The sequence below is a fragment of the Gallinula chloropus genome (genome assembly GCF_964237585.1).
Source record: "Gallinula chloropus genome assembly, chromosome: 2".
NCBI classification, from domain to species: domain Eukaryota; kingdom Metazoa; phylum Chordata; class Aves; order Gruiformes; family Rallidae; genus Gallinula; species Gallinula chloropus.
In genome coordinates, this window is record NC_140086.1 from 110,716,231 (window position 1) to 110,737,845 (window position 21,615).

At 42.7% G+C, this 21,615-nt stretch overlaps 1 protein-coding gene across 1 annotated transcript; it reads left to right on the forward strand.

The window, feature by feature from the left end:
• Nucleotides 1-7,654: 7,654 nt before the first annotated feature.
• On the forward strand, nt 7,655-18,577 carry PPP1R17 (protein phosphatase 1 regulatory subunit 17; the record flags this gene model as incomplete). Its single annotated transcript, XM_084260238.1, has 4 exons — nt 7,655-7,740; nt 9,544-9,696; nt 11,091-11,252; nt 18,498-18,577. Exons 1-4 carry the CDS (start codon nt 7,659-7,661, stop codon nt 18,575-18,577), a joined length of 477 nt encoding a protein of 158 aa, XP_084116364.1. The 5' UTR covers nt 7,655-7,658.
• Nucleotides 18,578-21,615: the final 3,038 nt, after the last annotated feature.

A 21,615-nucleotide genomic window follows, 5' to 3' on the forward strand; every position in this document is an offset into this window, starting at 1 on the left:
TTCAAAGCCCATCTTGGGTTTTGAACTAGCTCACAGAAGCATGCTGCCTGTGACAGGAAGCTGCTCCCAGACAATTCTGTGGTGGGATTTCTTCATCCATGCAATTATTAGTAGCAAAAGTTCTGGGTGGAGTGAAACAACAGGATCGGGCTTTAAAATACTTAAGTGTTTCCCACAAAGTTTTATATATGCTTTAGAAAAATCCAAACCAGACTAACCTGACAAGAATGCCCGAAGAGAGCAGCCTAGTGCCCAAATAACTGAAGAAGAAACTGTGCAGTAGCATGAGGCTGCTTTCTGTCCCCAGGAAGATGTTGCTCCAACAGAGTAACACTAAATGCTGTTTGGAACACAAAGCAGGAACACTCAGACTTTCTGCTTTCATAGCATCTATTTTCTACACTGGCTGCAATAGGTGGGTTGCCTTGCTTTGTTCACAAGGCTTGCCCAGGAAGCAGTTGTAACAGGGCTGGGATAAGACCATGATATGGATGAAGGTGCATATTTGCTGGTAAAGGAGCAAAGGCTGCCTGCTGAGTGCAGGTGGAAGGAGCCAAATGCAGCCAGATGTGGTACCATTCACCTTAGCTCTGAGCTGCTTCAGATGAACTCTGTGTTGGGAAGGTGGGTGCAAGATAACTACATCAATGCTTCTAAGTAGCTAAAGGGTGGATGTTCAGAGGAAGGGGCTGGAGTCTTCTCAGTGGTGCCCAGTGACAGACCAAGGGGCAACAAGCACAAATTGGAACACAGGAAGTTTCATACAGATGTGACAAAAAACTTGCTTACTCTTAGAGTGCTCTGTCACAGAGCACTGGGACAGGCTGCCCAGGGAGATTGTGGGTTCTCCTTCTCTGGAGATACTCAAAACCCACCTGGACATGATCCTGAGCAACCTGCTCTAGGTGATCTTGCTTTAGCAATGGGGTTGGACTAAGATGATCTCCTGAGGTCCCTTTCAACTCCTACTGATCTGTGAATCCCAATGAGTGCCTTATGCCTTTTATATGCATTTGTAAATTACTTTGTGCAAATAAGAGGCCTGCTCATGCTGTAGGACCCTGCAGAGGACATGAGCCAGAAGGAAGAACAAGTCTGTTGTTTCTTGTTTAGGGAGGGAAGACAGGTAAGGAGGCTGGGTGCCTGCCTGCCTGTCCATCTTTGCTTATGTGCTCATTGCAACCAGATGAAGAGGGACAAAGCATTTGAAAATAACTTATTAATCAAAACCTGCCAGGAGGCCCTGTGTGTGTGCATGGTGGGACGAGACATGCCAGCCTCAGAAGGCAAACCCTGGTGCCTGAGCAGCTTTCTGGGTAAGGTAGTGAAGTGGTGCCCTTGGTGCAGGCTGGACTGTAGCTGTTATAGTCCAACTTCTGCCTCATGTCTGTGTGGGGCAGCACACTGTAAGATACTGTTCCCATTTCCAACTGTTGAGTGCATCAGCTGCAGCAAAGCCAGGGCCTGCTGGCAGGTATGTGGACAAGCACGTGCTGTCCCACCCCAGGGTCCCGTTTACCTCTGTTTCTGCTCTTGAACTCTCCTTCTTTCAGCTCAGGACAAGAATATGTTCATACAAAGGTTGCTGGGTCCAAGTGAAGATAGGTACATAGTGTCAGACAGGCTTCTGTGGCAAAGTTATTATCAACATACCAAAATAAATAGTCAATAAATTCAGACTGCCTGTTGCCACTCAACAAGGATGTTGACAAGAGTATTATTTATGTAGCATCAAGGTCGATGTGCAGATGGTCATGTTCTGCAAACTAGTCCATGCCTGTTTTGGGGGGTTTTGTCAATTGTGGAAACAAAACATTCCCCTAGGTGAAAAAAAAATCCACATACTTGTGGAAAACATCCCATGGTCTACTGAAGTCCTCAGAAGATAGTTTGTGGAGACCTTACAAAGGGACAGTTCACAAATCGTAAGTAACATACAAGGGAATAACATGCATGTGTAACAAGTCATGCTGACAATGTACAATGATGAAGGCTATTGACTTCAATGCCCACTTAGCCCCTCTAAACTTTGGTAGGAATTGTAGATGAGAAATTAACTTCTCCATCTTACAATTAAGTATGATCACCTTCTAATGACTCATTGGAGAGCTGCATTGTGCCTTGAGGCTGGATACAAGTATACATAGGTACCGAACTTCCATATAGCTGCATAGCACCTCAAACTATTCAAATCCTAGGAGAAGATGAGAAATGATATAACTTTCCCTTATCCAAAGCCATTTCTTTGCCTAGTTAAAGACCAAGTGAAAAGAAGTCTGTGTCTTTAGTTTTGTTTTCAAAGTTTTAGTTTTCAATCTTACAAGGTAGTTTTTTTTCTCTTGAGATTTAATTTCAAGATGGTTTAAGTGTTACCTGATCAGATTGGCCTCAAAATATTAACATCATTTCAGAAGAAATACATGGGAGTAGTTTTGCTAAATATTCCCTAAGCTCAAGCGTGATTATTTTAGACAACTATCTACATTAAGCCAACACCACTTTATAATACTAACACAAAACTGGTTTCTTCACCAGTCTCTAGGCTAAATATTTTAACCTAATGGAGGCCAAAACTTGTTGCACTCTTGGACCTCTTGATCAAGCCCCACAGTTCAGGCAAAGAAAGAATCCTATTATTTGCATGAATTTGTGTGTATGTTTTAAGGCTATGTTAGGGAGTGGTAGGAGCTGAACATTCTCCTTTCTCTGGATAGCTTAATTTGGGCGCTTTAATCAAGAATTTACAGTAACTGATAATTATTTTAAAAATAAATGGTTTAGAGTGTGCTTTAAGCTATGTAGAAATCCATCAGCACCAAAGGTGATACCTAGAAAGTGAAAAGTTCAGATATTTGTCATCTGCATTTCTCTCTCCTACAAAGGAGTCCTGCTGCTACATGTCAGTGACTCAGCGTGAGGGCTAATCCACATGAGACTGAAGTAAGCTTTTACTCGTACCTGTGCTTCTCAGTCTGCCTTATCATTTCTTGCTCCTCTCTATGAGCGGAGCCAATCCTATGGAATGCCAGACACTTTCACATGCAAACCTACATAGGCAACCCTAGGACTTGCCTCAACCTTTAGGGAAGCATTTAGGGTGTCTCTATCAGTTCAGGCTTTTTTTTCAAAAGTAAGAGACTCCAGGCAACTCCTTTAGGTGCATATCTGTGCAGAGGGGGTGGGTACAGCCTAACTGCCTTGGTACCAAACTCTCAGGCTAAATGACTGTTGAATCCCAATCCATATGGAAAAAATCTATATCCATTTCAGGAAGTGTCTCCTGCTGAGTGTGATTTAGAGCTCCACTGTAACCACTACAGTTGCACAAGGGATGAATGCGGCTCATTATGTCAAGAGATGTAACAGCATGAAAGGAAAAAACCCACCTCAGTCCATCAAGTGTTACCTGCCAAGTAGGTGACCATCTGCAGCAGAGAGTGAGAACTGTGCTAGCACAGAGGCTGATGGGAAGAGCTGCACTTAACACAGGAAAATCCAAGAACACGCTTCCATTTGTAAAGGCAAATTAATGGCTTCATACAGTCCCCATAGCAGTCTTCCCTCCCTGTGAAATGTTACTGGGGGATCTGCTTCTTCAGTGGCAGGAATTGATTTTAGTGGTTTGGGAAAGCACCATTACAATGCTCCTCACATACATCACCTCCCCTCCGCAGGAGAGGTCTGCGTGTAACGCAGAGAGACAGGATGTAACAGCACATCGTGGACACTGCTCATGATGCACTTCAGTAATCTTTCCCTTCCTTTGTCATGCAGACTGTCACGGTGGGTGGTGCAGAAACGCTTCTTTAAGCAAGGCAATGCTGGCCGCAGGACAGGCTTTAGAAAAATAAAAGGGACTGCATGTCAGAAGTTAGGCTGTGAAGCCATATTTTAAAGCACTAAAGATGCCAAGGGCTTGGCATCTGTGACTATGAAAATGTGAAGATGGATATAAGAGGTTTATTTCAGAATACTGTTTTCAAAACTACTGTATTAAGTAAAAGCAATTAAGGAATTTTCTCATAACCAGCATATACAATTACTACATTAAGTCTCTTTATTAAGCTTAATTTTTATTAGATAAAATAACTCCATGAAACAACTTAGTGAAATCAAACCAAAGGTAGTTATATTTTATGAGGCATTCCCAGTCAGTATAATTTACTAACAATTTTACGTTTAAATTTTACTATCTAACTTCCATCTTTTTTGCCTCGAGAAGTGTTAAAAAAAAGTCCATAGTGTCTGAATTGGTATCTCTGATTCTACTGAAAACTTTCTAAACAGAGTACCCTTCAGAAAATATAATTTTCCCTACAACCATCATATTTAGACAGCATGCCCTAATCAAATCCAATAAAATCAAATGGCACTGAAGGAAAAAACCAAACACCAAACCTCCCTCAAATCACAAAATGAAGTGTGAGCCTTCATATGGCTGAATAATAAGTTTTTGTTTTAAATGAAATTATGACTGCTTCATTTTACACCATGTCTATAGCTCATTTATGCAGCGGATAAACAGAGCAACCATACCGTGCTAAGATGCATTCAAAGGTTTCTTTATGCAGGGTCTTCCCAAGTGGAATAATATTTTTTTTCTGTAAATGCAAATTAACTCTCCAGGCAGTATAATCCTTGAGTACATATGTGAGGCTGGACTGGGAGAGTTCTGCAGTGAACAGCTGGGGGTCAAACCCCTTATCTGGGCCTGATTTGGTAAAGTATCAAAGCATTTGTAGAATTCAATAATTTATTTGGTGAATTTGAATAATTAAGGGTATGGGAATTAATCTGATATGTATATTATGAGTCAATCTTCCTGACCTTTATTACTGTCAGCCAGTGTTGCTCCACTTACTTTGAAGTTAGGAAATGTTTTTCCATCCCCTGGAGAATCGTCTCAGTGCATGATTATGAGTGTGACCTTTCCTATTTCGTTTGGCAAATATTTATGCGACTGGATTTTGCTTGAGGGTTAATTGTTCTTTATATAGATGCAAGTTTAGTCACAGAAATAAGGTTAACTACTGTTCTGTTTCTTGTTGACAAACAGCTACTGCAATTTTCAGAAGAATAATATAGGTAATTTCTTTACCTCCAGCAAGATAAAAAGAAACTCCTGCAGTAGAATCTCTCCTATTTTCCTATCCTCCTTTTCACTGTTCTTCCTCTGGCTGCCTTGCCTTTCACATTTTTCTTTTATTTACCTTTTCTTCTCCATCTCCTCTTCCTTCCTCCTTTATTCACAATTTCTCCTGTCTTCTACTATTCATGTTGTCTCCTGGTTCTTTTTCTCTTCCTTGTTGCCTTCCTCCTCTCTACAAGGAAGTCAGTCTGCTCTTGTCCTGTGAAAATGGAGAAGAGGGGTTGTGAGTAAGAAACTACCATAGCTGTTGCTGCCTAAAGGGAGATGCTCAGATTGACCTGCACCTTCAGGTTGAAATTTTTTTTCCTTCAAAACTGCACTGTCATTCTGACATGTTTCTGTTAAGCATCCATGGAAATGATCAGCAGTAAAAAAAAAAAAGAAAAAAGGGGTCTGATCTCATTCCTCCTGTGATGGTATCTGGGATGGCCCCAAAGCAAGAGAGTCCAGGATCCAATCTCAGCTTGGGTGATGCTGGGAGAGCTCAGGTACAAGGCTGGGCTCCAGGACTTCCTGCAGTTCTGAGTAGAGAAGGATAAAACAATGAAAACAGCAATCCAGTGAGAGCTACAGAGCATGGGAGCTTAAACACCTTTGTGGAAAGGGTTTCTATGCTCTTACCAAGGTGATGAGTAAATCTACTTCATGCTGGCTTTGGGGTCTGTGGGCAGTGGCCACCTTTTAGAGGTGGCACTCACCTGGGTCTTCAGGGGTATCCAAGAGGACCTAGACTTTCAAGATCAACTCAACAGTATTTGTAACTAAAGTGAGACTGTTTAATAAACATCAAATATGACCCTTATGATACAGTTGAGAAAAAAATGGAGAAGAAAACCAGAACACAGCATCCTATTTCCTAGTATTTACTTTGTGTATGTGATAGTACTTTCTGTATGATCAAAGACAGTATTCTTCCATACAGCCAACGTATTTCCCACGCTAGTGGCTTGCTTACGGCAAAGTAGGTGGAAAACCAGGATATTATATATATAATGGATTGAGAGAAGCACTGAGGAGAAGGACTTGGGGGTGTTGGTTGATGAAAAGCTCAGCATGACCTGACAACGTGTGCTCACAGCCCAGAAAGCCAACCGTATCATGGGCTGAATCAGAAGAACAGTGACCAGCAGGTTGAGAGAGGTAATTCTGCCCATCTACTCTGCTCTTCTGAGACCCCATCTGGAGTATGGTGCTCACCTCTGAGGCCTCCAACATGAGAAAGATGTGGACCTGTTGAATCAATTCCAGAGGAGGACCATGAAGATGATCAGAAGGCTGGAGCAATTCTCCTGTGAGGTGTTGAGTCAGTTGGGGTTGTTCAGCCTGGAAAAGAGAAGGCTCTGGGGAGAGCTTATTGCAGCCTTACAGTACCTGAGGGTACAGGAAAGTTGAAGAGGGACTGTTTACAAGGGCACGTAGAGATAGAACGAGCAGTAACAGTTTTAAACTGAAGAAGGGTAGATTTAGATTAGATATTAGGAAGAATTTTTTTTACTGTGAGGGTGGTGAGGCACTGGAACAGGCTCCCCAGAGAAGCAGTGGCCTCCCCCTCCCTGGCAATGTTCAAGGCTAAGTTGGATGAGGCTTTGGGCAACCTAGTCCAATGGAGAGTGTCCTTGCCCATGGCAGGGGAGTTGGAATTAGATGATCTTTAAGGTCCCTTCTAACCCAAACCATTCTGTGATTCCAAATGTCCTGGTTTTAGCTAGGATAGAGTTAATTTCTTTTCTAGCAGCAGATGGAATGCTCTGTTTGGGAGTCAGGATGGGAGCAGTGCTGATAGAGCCCTGATGTTTCTAGTTGTTGCCAAGCAGTCAGGGACTTTTCAGTTCATATTTCCCGCTAATGAGAAGGGAGGGGACACAGCCAGGACAGGTGACCTGAATGCTAGAGGGTATTCCATGCCAATTACATCATGCTCAGCATAAAAGGGGGGCTGGTGGGGGGAGGAGCAGGCAGCTCCAGGACACGCAGTTTTGGGGATGGTCTGGTTTTGGGACAGCTCTGAGCTGTATGGTCTGAGCTGTGCGGTTTGGTGAGAACCTGCATCGTGTAGCATCATTTTCATATATTTTGCTACAAACTCCTGTTGTTGTTGTTGTTATATCTATATTTCTGCTATCCCAGTAAACTATCCTTAACCCTAACCTGTGAGATTTTGGTTCCTTGGGTTTTCTTCTTCCCTTCCCCCCTCCCTCGACTCCCCTCCCCACTCCTGTTTAAAGAACAAGCAGCTGCATTGTACTCAACTCTCAGCTGGGGCAAAGCCACAACACCAAGGCAGAGAATAAATACATGTCCTAACACACATGAGCAAAATCAGGCCAGCAGACTGCATGACAGCAAACAGCTGGAAGAGAAGAACTTCTCATATGATCTAACCAGCAAGTGGAGACATAACACTGATATGTCTGTTTTACATCATGCTGCTATTTCTTTTTTTTTTTTTTTTTTTTTTTTTGTGTGTGTGTGTGTGTAGTAGCTTCAAAGGGGAGAAAAGCCCATTTCAATGATGTCAACAGAATGTGTTCAGCCACTTGATATCCCAGAAGACAGACTGGACAAGAGAGATTCACACTGTAACCATTTAGGTAAGTGTTATTAGATGATGTCATTGCAGTAATTAGAGAGGTGTTGTCTTCACATCATTGGGTCCTGCCCAGTGTCCATTTTTCCCCTCCAGCAGCACAACTGAGCCCTCATGAAACTCGATAGATTACACCTTCTGCTGACACTTCTGATGCCAGATGGAAAGGCAAAGAGCATGTTTTTTTTCCTGTGTATAAGTTTCAGCAGAAGCTCTAGATAGAAGTTAATTAAAGGGAAGAAAGGAAAGAGTCATTGTTCTTTTCCTAGTAGAAAAAGTAGTGCAGTTTCTTCACTTACACCACAATAAACTGAAAGCTTGGATATAGCTGAGCTTTCCCAGAGCACATTTTCCATATGCAACTTTAGTAAAAGATTTTAAACACTTCCTTTGCCTTCACTGGGGTGGCTTTCTAAATACTTTCCTCCTCCTTCATCATCAATCTTTTTCCTTGCTTGAACCTATTGCATGCATAACTTCTGCACTGAGAGTACCAGAGGCATCTTTGCTCCATCACGCTCCTAAATGCCAGACTTCATACTTGATAGATGTGCTTTCTGCATATTCATGTTCTCTGCCTCTGCTTCAAGTGTTATTACTTTACTCCTGCCTTGCAAAATGTCTCATGGAGACTTAGCAACTCAGAAACAACAACAACAAAAAGTACTTGCTTGTTGGTACCCTTGTGATGACAATAATGAAACACAAATGCAATCTCACTTGCTTGTCATAAAAAATGTCATGCTGCAGGCAAGCATAATTTCATAAACTTTGCTTTCTGGCCTGGAAGGAAAGTACCCTAGTTCTCCCTCTACCACGCAGAATTTCTGGATGCCGGCACTTTTTTTACTACTGTTGGCCTACCAGACATAAAATTACTTACTTAAATAAGTCCAGAATGAGTCACATTCTACAATTGGGAAACTGAGGCAGGGGGAGGTTAAGTGAGCTCATTAGGACCATGCAGGAAGCTTCTGAAGGTCAGAAAAAGACCCCACATCTTCCAGGGACGTCACCTGGAGGTCATCCTTCCCATGTCTACCTGCAGTCTCCCACACTCTGGCTGCCTCAAATAATATGAGAGAGCCTGGAATGAAGTCCTTTTGCACCCAAGTCTGCAGTCAGGGGTTGGGTAGGGGATCCTGCTGAAGCCAAACAAGCAGTTTTTAAGAAATTGAAGCATTGGTTTGCATGATTAAACTAATAACCGGCTAGATTTGATATTTTTAGTGTGCATAAGCACACAGAAACGCAGAACCTTGCAGAAAAATTATGCTGACCATGAGTCATCTGAGTCAAGGTTTGTTTTCAGGGAAAACCAAAAATCCAGTCTAATGTTATGTAAATCAAGAGTGAATACCAACTGCTCTGGAAGTAAAGCCAACTCTTGAAGGGAACAATATACTAGCTCTGTTTACCAATACCATAGGCTGATCCCACAGAGTCTTTGCTTCACAAAAGCACCAATGTAACTCTTGAAGACAGCCCTCACAGTCGTGCTGGATGAAACAGGGATGGCCATGGTATTTCTGCACATGACAGTGCAGCCTCTCCTCTGCCATGTAACACACAGCTTCCCTCAAGTCTCTCCCTCTGATTTGTGTCTATCACCTACAAAGCAGAAGGACCACCTAAGTCACTTGACTCACACATAGTAGGCCTCTTCTACTGACCTTCTCTTTAAGGACTCTTTCTCCACAGGTATTTTAATCCACTTGGATGAAAGCAGTACTATTAAAGCTTTCTTTTCACCATCAGATGTATTTCCCCTCAATTTAAGATTCTATGCTTCTTTCTTTACCTGCAGAGGACCTTTCAGAGCAGCTGATTAAGAGCTGTGACCTCAAAAAGAAACCAAGAAAAGGTAAAACTATCCAGGCTTCCCAAAACACTGAACAGGAGCAAAAAAAGCCAAGGAGAAAAGATACACCAGCTTTACACACGCCACCACCCCTAACAGGTGAGCAATACATATCGTGACTTGGAAATCCCAGTTCAGATGAGGCACCTGAATCTAGGAAAAAGTCCAGGGACCCCTCAATTCCCTTATGTCCCATTGGCAGTGGCCAAGAATGCAGCTCCACAGCATGAGAAGGCAGGCAGGCAGGTAGAGAGGCTGACGTTCTCAAAGGCAACCCCTGTTAGACAAAGGGTTTTCTCACAGGGTCTGTGAGTGGGTGTACACTTCCGAAAAACATACTCCCTTGGAGCTCTGAGTCTTACTGACTTTACGAGATAAATTATGCATGTTTATCTCTAGCTGCTGAGACGTGGTCGATGCCCAGATTCGATCTGGTCCATAAAAATCAAGAAGGACCCAGTTCAGCCCCTTCACTTGTGCGACCCATACTCAAGGCCAAGGGGAGGATGGGTGGGAGCAAAGTTGGCAGGATATGGAAGAGGCATACAAGACAGATCTGGGTTGCTCCTCCTGGAAATCTTGTGCTTATGGCGACTGTCAAAGTGTAGTGTTTTGGGAAGCCAGAAACCTCGCAGCAACAGAGGGGCTCCTTTGTAGGATGCTCCCCACTGCTGTGCATCTACAGACCCCTGAAGTTCAAGAGCCAAATGCCTCTGACCTGGGGGGGAAGGGAAGAATGAGCAGGAGGTTGCCACTGAAACCTGACAGTCTTCCAGGACCAGCAGCTGGAATAAATGTTTATTGCTTCTTTCTGCTAACAAGCGCTCCTTGTTGTGCTCTCCAGGGAGAAAGCTGTGCTCCTGTATCCACTGCACTGAGTTCTACTTCCCATGCTGCATACACACAGAGGATTTAGCCAGTAACTACTTGCACAGTCCCTTGTGTACCCACAACAGTTCCCCAAGCCAAAAACATGCAGTTGAGATTTTCCAGTATTTGTAATCCAGATACTGAACTCAGCACCTTTGACTCTGTTCCTCTCTCCCATGCTTCTGCCCCTCAGCAATTCTCTTTTTGGGAAGAGTGGCTGAGGTTGGAGAGGAAAGTTTTGTGCCCACAGTAGCAATATCATAAAGAAAAGAGAACTTCAGTAGTTACAGTAGGCTATTTCTGTGTGGTTGCATTGGCCCAAGCAGAGGTCTGAACACTGGTGTGATTAATCTACTTTGATAAGATGTTTAAGCTTCTGGAATAGAAGATTGCAGTCATCTGTACCATGACTTCTGGTGGACTGCAGTTTAATCTATTAAGTAAAACCAGAAACCAGGAGACCTGATAGCATTGCTGTCACTAGCCTGTGGAATTGACTTGGAGGGAATGTATACCATTGCAAAACCTGAAAAGTAAGTACACAACACAGAACAGATCATCCATTCTGTGCAAATTTCTTGTTGAACTGGCATTTTCTTTTTTTTCTTTTTCCTTGACTGCAGGCATACTTTCAGACTTTTCTGATAATCTGCTGAAAAGATATGGCATCACAGAAAAACCACAGAGAGAGAGAGTGAGCGCAGGCTCTCAGATCACTGAACTGGAGCAGAAAAAGCCCAGGAGAAAAGATACTCCTGCAATACATATCCCACCATTGATCATAGGTAAGAAACTTGGGTAAAGGTGGTCCAAAGAGGAGGCAAAATATGGGTGCTCTGGGAGGCTGGAAGGGGGTTGTTTTGCCCGGTGTACTTAGCAGTGGCTGTTGAACTGGGCCTATTTGGTCCAGATATGTAACACCAGTGGTAGCATGTTTTTTTCTGTATTCCTTACACGTGCTTTTGGAATGGAAAGGAAGGGAGCTAAGAGAAAACATTTGGTCACTTGATTATCCTCATTGTCATATGAAGACAGGACAAGGGGCAATGGCCTCAATTTGGAGCACAGGATGTTCCGCACCAATAACTTTTTCACAGTGAGGGTGACAGAGCACTGGGACAGGCTGCTCAGGGGAGTTGTGGAGTCTCCTTCTCTGGAGATATTCAAGACACATCTGGATGCCTGCCTGTGCGACCTGTCCTAGGGAACCTGCTTTGGCAGGGGGGTTGGACCCGATGATCTCTTGATGTCCCTTCCAACCCCTACGATTCTGTGATCTCTTGTGAACATGATCTTACTTCTGTGAAAGGCCAACTATGACCCTGCTTTTCATATTGAGCATGTGCAAATTTTCAGGTCACCAGCACTGACAGGGTTCACACTGCCTCAAGCAGACTGAAGTAAAGCTGTCCCAGTTAACTTCATCTGCACTTCACAGTCCCTGACATGCACAGAGGAAATGTGATGAGTTTCTCGTTAGCAGCATCACAAAGGCAATTCTGTGCTTCTGGCATGATATGCAGTGCCACAGCTAATTTGTGTGGTGACCACGCGAAGTTGGCCAGCCATGATTTGGTTCTAAGACACTTTGTTGTGTTTCCCCACATGCCTCTATCACAGGAGAGCCTCACTTCATCGGTATTTCTGAAGGTCTTTGAAGATGTAAAGCATGGTGCAAGTGTTAATTACTAGTGCTAGCCAGGGACGTGGGAAATTGTGCAAGTTTGTAAGATAGGCACCAGCCCCTTCCAGGTCACAGCCTAGAGCAAACAAATGAACAAGTGAATGGATGAAAAACAAAAACCCAGGTCCAAAACCAGTGCCAAAACTGGCAAAGACTGTTCCCTCAGGAATCTGTTGTATGAACCAGTTCTGCAGTGGGCTGTCACTACCAAGCAGTGAGATGCACTAAAATAACAGGTCCTGAGACAGATACTTTGGCCCTGAGTGACTAAGGAACCTCTCAGTCCATGTAGCACCTGAGTTTCACATACACTTTTGAATGGCATTTCCTGTACACCAAATATACTATGTGCAAATGCCTTCATCAACCCAACTAGGCACCCATACCTGTAAGCATCTTTCTTTGCAGGTCTGAGCCTTCCTAACTGACTTAAATGTGTGTAAGATCTTTTTTTTTTTTTTCATTTAATCAGGATGGGGCTCCCAAAAGCAGAGAGGAGTGTGACTAAATTTGCAGGATCACAGCAACAAGCATGGTGAATACTAGTGCCTTGCATCTTCACCTGCCTAAGGAAAGCACATTTTTTTCCTTGCTCGCTGAACTCAGGCATCCCAATGGCTTGCAGCATCAGAGCCAGTGTGAGTCACTTGAAACCTGGCTCAGTCATTCGCTGGGGGGAAGTGAAATCTATCAAACAACTTCCGAGCCCAACTGAAAATGCTCTGCTTTGAAATATTTAATATAGAGCACTGACAATGGACTGCATGTATAATTGCTGCAGGAAATTTCCCAGCACATTACCTGGAATTCCTCATGACAAATGAAAAACCACCATAGTCTTTTTAGGGGTTGATTCAGAAACAGAGCCAAAAATTTATCAAACCATTTGTAATAAATGTTAGTCCTGTGTATTATACTTGAAGCTTACCCTTCCCATGCACCTTGGAGGAAAGATGAGATATTTTGGTCAGTTCAAAAATACTCCCAAGAAAATTTGCCCTTGCTCACTTGTAGCACATTTGTAGATGCTGTACGCCCTTTGCACTTCAGGGTATACACAGAGAAGAAGAACATGAAAGTGAAACACATTTGATAGAAATCCAAGAAGAAACGTGTGACAGTGAAGCCAAGAGGCTTGACTCATTTTGTTTAAGTGTAACTGCTAGCTAAAAGGATGCAGCAAAGGTGAATTATTTCCTTGACCTGTCTCAACAACACGCTGGTTGGTTTAGCATCTAGTCCATCATTAGATCATGTTTCAGCCCTAGCTTTAATTAGCCCAAGTAGGCATTCAAGAGAGAAAAAAGAAATAAGCATTCCATGAAGACTTTCTCTTTAACTTTCAGTAATTTTCAAAGCAAAAGGAAGCTAATACAAGTTATATGGTAACAGAAACACATTATAATCCCCAAATGATTTGGTAATAAAAAAAATTAAAAGAGAAGAGCACAAAAAGAGAAGCGCAGTGACCTTTGGGTGTGTGACAGAATTCAAGCTGCGTGCATTTGCTGATGGGGAATAGAGAGAAACTAATGCACTTTTCAGCTTTTTGCAATTACACCTCCAGTGACCCTTTCTTGCCTACTGCTGAAGCCACCTTACAGGACTCAGCACGATTCAGAGCAGCCTGCTAGGCACTGCCTCTCCCTATGGACAGCTTGCTCAGATCCTGTGTTCTGGGTCCATTTTCCAGCTGTTGGCCCCCCATGACAGACTCTTGCCTCTAACAGGGGCAACATGGCCTGTTTGTTTGAATGCCTGAATTTCATTCCCTCCGTACTCCAAGGGTGCCTGTTTTCTTCTCAAGATGCATACCAGCACGCAGCACTCTTCCCGTTGAAATTCGCCAGCAGTGGCTCCATGACTCACTATGAAAAAGTGACTCACTGTGGCTGAGGTCTGGTCCAGTATTTACTACCTGTTTACTTTCAGGGTTATCCCATCAGGTAGCAGACAGAGCACAAACAAACAGAGCTCTTACAGAACTGCTGTGCAAACTAGACCCTGAATTATAGGCTTGGAGACCTGAGAAGCCCTGGCAGGGTTATGTGCACTGAATAGACAGGCCTTTCTATCCTTCTCTCCCCATTATTGGCACTGCCACAGCAAGCAGCACACTCCATGCTGCCTGTACCCCTTGCTACATGCTGATGCGGGTTGTCCCTGTTTCTATCATTTCCCCTTTGGGTCCCTAGCGAACCCCACTTCCAGGTTCCAATTCTAAAACCGCCACTTAATTGTGGGTAGCAACAGAGCTTAATGACTAGATTGTCTTTTTAAGCAGCTGTCCCTACAAATTGCTTTGTCGTAAATGCAGATAACAATGGCAGCTGTGTTTTCTCTCTCCATTTTGACCAGCTGGTTGTTAACACTATATAACAGTCCCTTTCCTTCTTGGGTATCCAGCGAGAGTCTATCACAAATAAAAGCAAGTCAAACGGACCACACAAAGTGATAAAAATCAATGTATCTACTGGACAGCATGGAATTCAAGTGAGAAGTAGAATCAATTTTACACCCAAGAGGGCTGCTAAAAAAGGAGCCTTTTGTCTGGAGGACCCCATGTCTACCTGTAGCCTGCAGACACAGACCACGCAAATCAGTCCTTAGACAGCTTAAACATCTTGGGCCTCTCAAGGGTCTCCCAAGGGTCAGACTTCTAAATGTATTCAGGCTTCAAACTCCTACTGAAGTGGTGCAAATAACATTGTGCTGCAAGTGTACACATGAACCATGAGCCAAGGTCTCCTTCAGTGGCCAGCTCCCCTTCAAGTGGCTTTCTTTTTAGACAGAAGACAAAATATGATCACAATTCTAATGTTGGTTTCTTTTTTCCCCTTCACACATGATAGTAAATGATTTGAATCTGATCCAAAGCTCATACTCAGCTCTGGGACACTACATCGCCATCCCCACTTGGCTATATATTCAATTAACTGAAGTATTTCTGAGAGGTCTTCAGGCCTGTGGGTTTGCGTAAGAATGTAAATACATGTGTAAATATGGGAACATGGTTCCTGAAATGTGTCTGCTTAGGGTTTCTTAATCAGATCAGAGATAACTAGTAAAACTGCAGTTTCAAACCCTCACTCTCCCTTATGCCCTAACATGAAGACCCCAGTGAAAAATGTCTGAGTGACACAGAAGTACAGTAGTTTAATGTCACCTGTTGCCTTTATCCAGTGCAAAGGATGTGACTGGAGCACTCCAATACTCTTCCAACCCAGCTGCAGGAGTTGTCTGTAGGCAGTCAATTGGAACTGGTGCCATCTTGGTGGTTTTCTTATTTACAGCGCAGGAGGAGTGGTTTAGATATAGGTGGCAACAGGTAAATGGTTGATGAAAGCCAACTTCTTCTGCCTATGTTTTAGCTTCCTAACAGAAGCTCTCATGTCTATGTGAGCCTTTGAGGACCTAGTCTCTAGCTAAAAATCCCAAGTTGTTGCAAGTTCTGTTGGGAAAATATGACTGCATTGTATTTCTACTCTGTTTTCGTTAGTCAGATCCCTTGGCAGATATTAAGAGAACAACCTATCAATCCTGAAATCCTCTGTGGGCTGAGCTGTGTTTCATAATACACACAGCTGGGAAAACAGAGGCAGGGAAGCTAAGTGATTTGCTGAAACAACAGAGAAAGACTGACTTACAAATGTTCCCCAATTCCACCATCTTGCTCACTCCTTTAAACACAGAATTTCCAAACCACTTTCAGTGAAGCACACTTTCTCCACAAAAGATCAGTGGCATCATACCAAGGACAAAAATCCTTTCCACATGTTACCGAAATAATTCTAGCTAAGACATCCCATTTGTATCCCCTTTCCACTGTTTCACATTAAAAACCTGATTGTGAAGGCACATAGTCCTTGAAGTTGCTGGTGGACCATGGTCTGCAGTTAAAAACTTGCTTCTTTGGGCTTTGAATCCTGAACTCTATGGAAACCTTTGGAGTTCATCAGTCATCCATCATTCATTGATAAATGATGCATGATCTCACTATTGATTGCGGTAAGAGTCTGGTATGCTACTGATACGGGTGCAGCTGAGAGCTGGGGGGGTCTCTGCTTGGCTGCTACCTTCGAGCTGTCTCTAGCATCTGCTCTGAAAAGGCGAGTTTATGTGCCATAAAGCAGGCCATCAGAATGGCCGTACTTTACCTTCATCACTGCGTAATTCAAATTTGAGAGTGGACGCCTTCATAAAGCACAGCGCAGCTTTATTTAGTTCACATTCCTGAACTCTTATTCCTGAGTTTACCCGAAAAATAGGTCTAGCTGTCATCAAAGGATCCATTGTATCTTCACATTTTCAGCATATTTTAGTTACGTTCTCCTCATTCCTCAAATGCTCTACTAAGGAAAAACAAAACTCCACCTTCCCCTAAAAAATAAACCAAAACCCAACCAAAACCAGACCCACAACCCAAACCCCAAAAACAACAGAAAAAGAAAAACTGTCTGTATTTGTCTAAGTTGTCTATATGAATAGAAGTCTGGGTGGGGAACATGTACGTCTATCTCCACAAAATGGCATAAGTCTTTGGAGTTAACAATGGTGGTTATTCCACCACTGCTTGAACAAATGAAGCCCTTTGTGCTTCAAAACAATATTCATGCATGCGTTTCAGTTTATCTCACGATCCTGTTGAAACTAGCTAGTTCACAAGAGCCACATATAAATGAAGCAGGAGCTACCTTAAGTGAAGGGCAGTATAGGTTAGCATTTTCATTAACTCATCAACTCTTGAAAAGATTCCAAAGTTGAAGAAAATATTCCTGTGTGGTATTACTCTATTTTCAGAGCTCATCGAGACTGAAAGCCTTCTCTGTGCAAGGGCTTTTGGTGCAGAAAGAAGCAAAACAGGTCGGTTTGACAGGACAACTCAGCTGGGTAGCACAGACTGAGAGCAAACAGCAGGAGATGGAATTAGGGAGTGATTTTGTTGGTCTGGACACAATGGTAACCCTCATCCTGTTTTTAGACTATGTGAACCTCCACATGAAGGAATGTAGGCATAAAATGTATCTTGCAGGTTACTTGGTTTTCACTGGGAACAGGCAAAACTGATGCAGTGTGTTAAAACAGGGGTCAAGAACATTTTCTAATGCATTGTCTTCACTCGATTTAATTTCTAATACAGAGAGAAGTTACAGCAATTGTGGTATCTTAGCATCACATAAAAGCATCAAGATCAGTAAGGGGTGGACTTAATGTTTTAAGCATGAGGAAGAGACATAGAGAGTAGGGAGGAGAGGCAGGTATTTGTGGTGGGTATGATCCACAGCCTTTCTATATAATAGAGAAGGACTTGGGGAGAAGGCAACACTTGTACATGGAAAGACACTTCACATAGCATACCTAGAGCTGACGAAAAGGTTTCTGGAATTCCCTATGGTGTGATCAAACTGTGAAATTCAATTCCTTTCAATATCATCTCAAATTGTTCTTCAGTGTTTTCGGGATAGGGATGAAGCTTTTATTTTCTTCCAGGATGGCTAGCTATCAAAGCTTGTTAAGATCCCAGACCTCAGTAATCTCATACTGGCTCAAAGCCTTCAGTAACATACATGAGTGTTTTCACAGAATCATAGAATGACTAGGTTGGAAAAGACCTTTTAAGATCATCGAGTGCAAACATTCCTGTCCTCTACTAAAGCATTTCTCCAAGTACCTCATCCACCCATCTTTTAAACACATCCAGGGATGGTGACTCATCCCCCTCCCTGGGCAGCCTGTTCCATATACCAACAACTCTCAATTAACATTGATCTTAACCTGATTGCTTTTGCAAGATATTGATACTATGTAACTTCACTGGGGATGTCATTTGGCATGTGGGTATAGTCTCTTTTGGCACCTGCATTCACAAAATCTAAGCAGTATCACTGTATACATACAGAAAACCAACATGCATGCACGTCACAAAGATTAATAATAGTATTTCTTTCATCATGCAAGCTCTTTAGCTTTTTCAGCTTCCCAAACACTTTTAGAAACAGGTTCTCAGGTGAACCTTCAGTGTCTCTTTTCACAGGTAGCAGAATCACACTGGATTTAAGTGTGTCTGATAAATTTAGCTAAAAATGCAGTGATCTAGTCCTAGTTCGCTAAGTATCAGGAGACAGCTGTGCAAGAAATCAAGAAATAAATGAGGATTAACTTTCATGATGCTGGAAAACTACCTTAGGATCAAAAAATTTGAGAGGACCCAAAGGTTCTTTTTATCCTGATATTTTCTAGAGTAATATTTTTAAATAAACTCCTTTTCATTCTCTTTGTGTGTGTGTGTGTGTGTGTGTGTGTGTGTGTGTGTGTGTGTGTGTGTGTGTTCCCTTTTGTTTTTAAGGAACTAAGCTGCTTACAGAAGAAAAGCAAACAGTGATTATGGAAGATGATGAAAAGGATGGAGACACAATCCCCAGTTAAGATTACAGTGATATTTCCAATAACGCAGTGTAAATAATTCTGGGTCATTCAAAGTGGCAGCACATAGAAAGAAACAGTCCTTTCATTTTTATAAACAACAATTTTCTCAAGCATGCACTTGAATTTGATTTCTCTTCAGGTGTTTATCTGCACCTCATGAAATCTCAGCAAGCATCATAGGACATGATGACAGAACTTTCACTTACATGGGGGGTTGGAAGGATCCTCAGCAGCTTCCCAGGACATCACTAATCCACTGTGCTGAGCACTAGATACCAGAGAGGGTTGCAGCACAGGGCAGTAAAACACCAATTAATGATCCAAATGGCATTTTTCTTCTGACAGTTCAGCTAAACTGTCCAGCTTTCTTCTTATGAAATAACACTGACTGCAGGGAAGATTCCTGTGTGCAGAGCTGATGGGACAGATGGAAGAATCAACTCTAGGGTCTCTGAAATGCAAAACAAATACTTCTCCTACCTGTATCTGTTCATGACTTTTACTTGTAAGGAGGAAAAATGTACTGTAGTGCAAAACTTTACAGCTAAGGGCTGTCAACACAGGGACATCAAACCGGACAGAGGGCAGAGTTCTCAGAAGAGACGCATACGGGAAGTGTGGGGCCTGCCTGCTACACCCGGGTAGAATATGGAATTACTTTTTCCTTTCTAAGATTTTATTCCTGGGTCAGTGAAAGATTAACTAGTTGGATAGTTGATCCATTTAATCCATATTTTTTGCTTTTGTCACCTGCTTTTTAAACTGTCAGTTAGGAAGGGCCGTAAAGATTAAAAAATCACTACAGTAGAGTAAAAACTGAGTAAAAGGAATAGCGTTATTCGATGGCATATGCATGGTGCAAGGTGAAATTCTCTCTCTCTTTTCTTTTTTTTTAATAGTTTACCTCATCGATTCAATCAAGATTTGTTTCCACAGCCAGCGTCATCCTTCAGCATTTGTACACACAGAGACGGGTACTTGTAGAATATTACACAAAATAGGTAGAACTGGGTAGCTTTGTGCTTACCTTATAGTAGCTCTGTGCACTAGATGGAGCAGCAATGCTGGCTCAACCCATACAGCCTCGGTAGAGAGGTTAAAGATTATCTTGCCTGGCAGACTGAATTTAGTTAACTTTTAAAAGCCCTTAGGCAGACAGCTAAGGAGCACACTGGCTTGGACTTCATTTGCCACAGTGACTGACCCAGCATCTTTCATGAGAACGCAGTTCATTCACAGATACTCAGCTTCAAGATGTAATCAACAAGCTTATAATAAATAATGGTGAATTAAAGCATACAAGAGGCCAGCTACATTATTAATGGGATGCCTGATGCCTAGGAGGTGTAATTTTCTTTATCCTGTTAGATAAGCGAGGCGAGATGCTATTTAATCAATCAACAGCTCACATAATAACATTTGTGTAAGGCATACAGCAAAATATGTCATGACAAGTACATGACAAGAAATTTGTGTGATTTGAGTCTAGCTTTACTATTGAAGTTAGTGAATACTTTCAGTGCACAATACAGCAAGAGTGAGAGCGTGGAGTTCGGAGAAGATTCAGGTGAACATCAGCAATGGATTAGCTGTGAAAATGTGCATGTTTAGACATGAAGATCCTTAACAACACAAGGCAGGAGCACAAATAGGATGTGACTGAGTTCATTTCTCTGCAGAGGATTTGTTCCCAAGCCTGTTGGATGCTGATGCAGCTTAATATGAAGGGGGAAGGGGAGGGGGCAGGGAGGAGGGCCAGAAGAAAAGAAAAAAGAACAAGCACACCATTTAAGCACTGTATATTCTTTGCCAAAGAGGAGTTATGGTCCCAGTGACATCTCTGATGCCACATCAGCCTAATTTACTATCCCTGTATAGATCAACTTGAAGCCCAGCCGTAAAAATGCTGCAACATACATCATTTGCTGCAGTTCACTTAAAATCGCATTATTCACAGCCTGGTAATTCAGCATTTACTGTTTTTCCACCCAGGAGCAACATGAGCAACTAAAAAGTAATTTTTCACTTGATCAATTAAGTAAATAGGAGTTTTTGCAATGTTCCTGGGAAGCAGTGTGATGAATCGTTTCTCAATGCTTTTACCTGCCTCACTGCAGTCAGTGGAAGTGTTAAATGTTGCTTTATTTGGGAATAAGATATGATATTTTTTAAATAAAATAAACACTATCCCTTCTCCAAAACAAAGCCTTTAGGTGTTGCAGAATCACATATGGACTGCACGATGGCATGAATGTGGTTTATTTACTGCTATTTGGGCTCCAAACTCTCCCTTTAGGCCCAGATAGCACTAAAACCGTGCAAATTTGCTCTCCCAGGAAAGTGGCTGGAGTTAATGTGCACCGGGGCAGAAATGCTTTTGTACCCCAAGTTCCCGAAAGATCCCCCATGACCATCACAGCAAAACCAGAAGGAAAGGGAAAGCATGGGAACGGGCTAATCCTCCCTGTAGCACTGGTAGGACAGAGATGTTCCTGACCAAAGTCCCTTACATTGTCTGCATATAGGCCCTGACTGCTTGAGGCCTTAGCAGCTGTCTGGCGCTCAGACATTGACCTGGAACTGCACCTCACCCCAGAAGACTGCACTGGGCAGGATAAGCAGTCCGAGGCCTCAGGGGAAATGAAGTTCTTCAGTCAGTGGATAAAAGACTGGCTGCAGTTGGGAGGTTGTTAATGGCTGATATTTTTGGGGTGAATTCTCAATTAACCTCTGGCTAGAAACCATGCATGGCCTTACATATTCTTGTATGCAGACAGACTGCCCAGCAATCGCATCTACAAGCAAAACTTGAAAGTGCACATCTGCAAAGCACACTGGAAATTTTGGCTTCTCATTTATATTTAGATCAGGTCATAAACACATACTCCTGTGTTCCTTACATCCCCCTAAAAGCCACAGGCCTCTTAGAGTGAGGTGGTGCAAACAGAAATGCCAGCATTCTGGAAATGTAGGTCTACAAATAGAAGGAGTGAACACTAAAAGCCAGTTTCTTCTCTGTGATACTGGCTCCTGGTCCT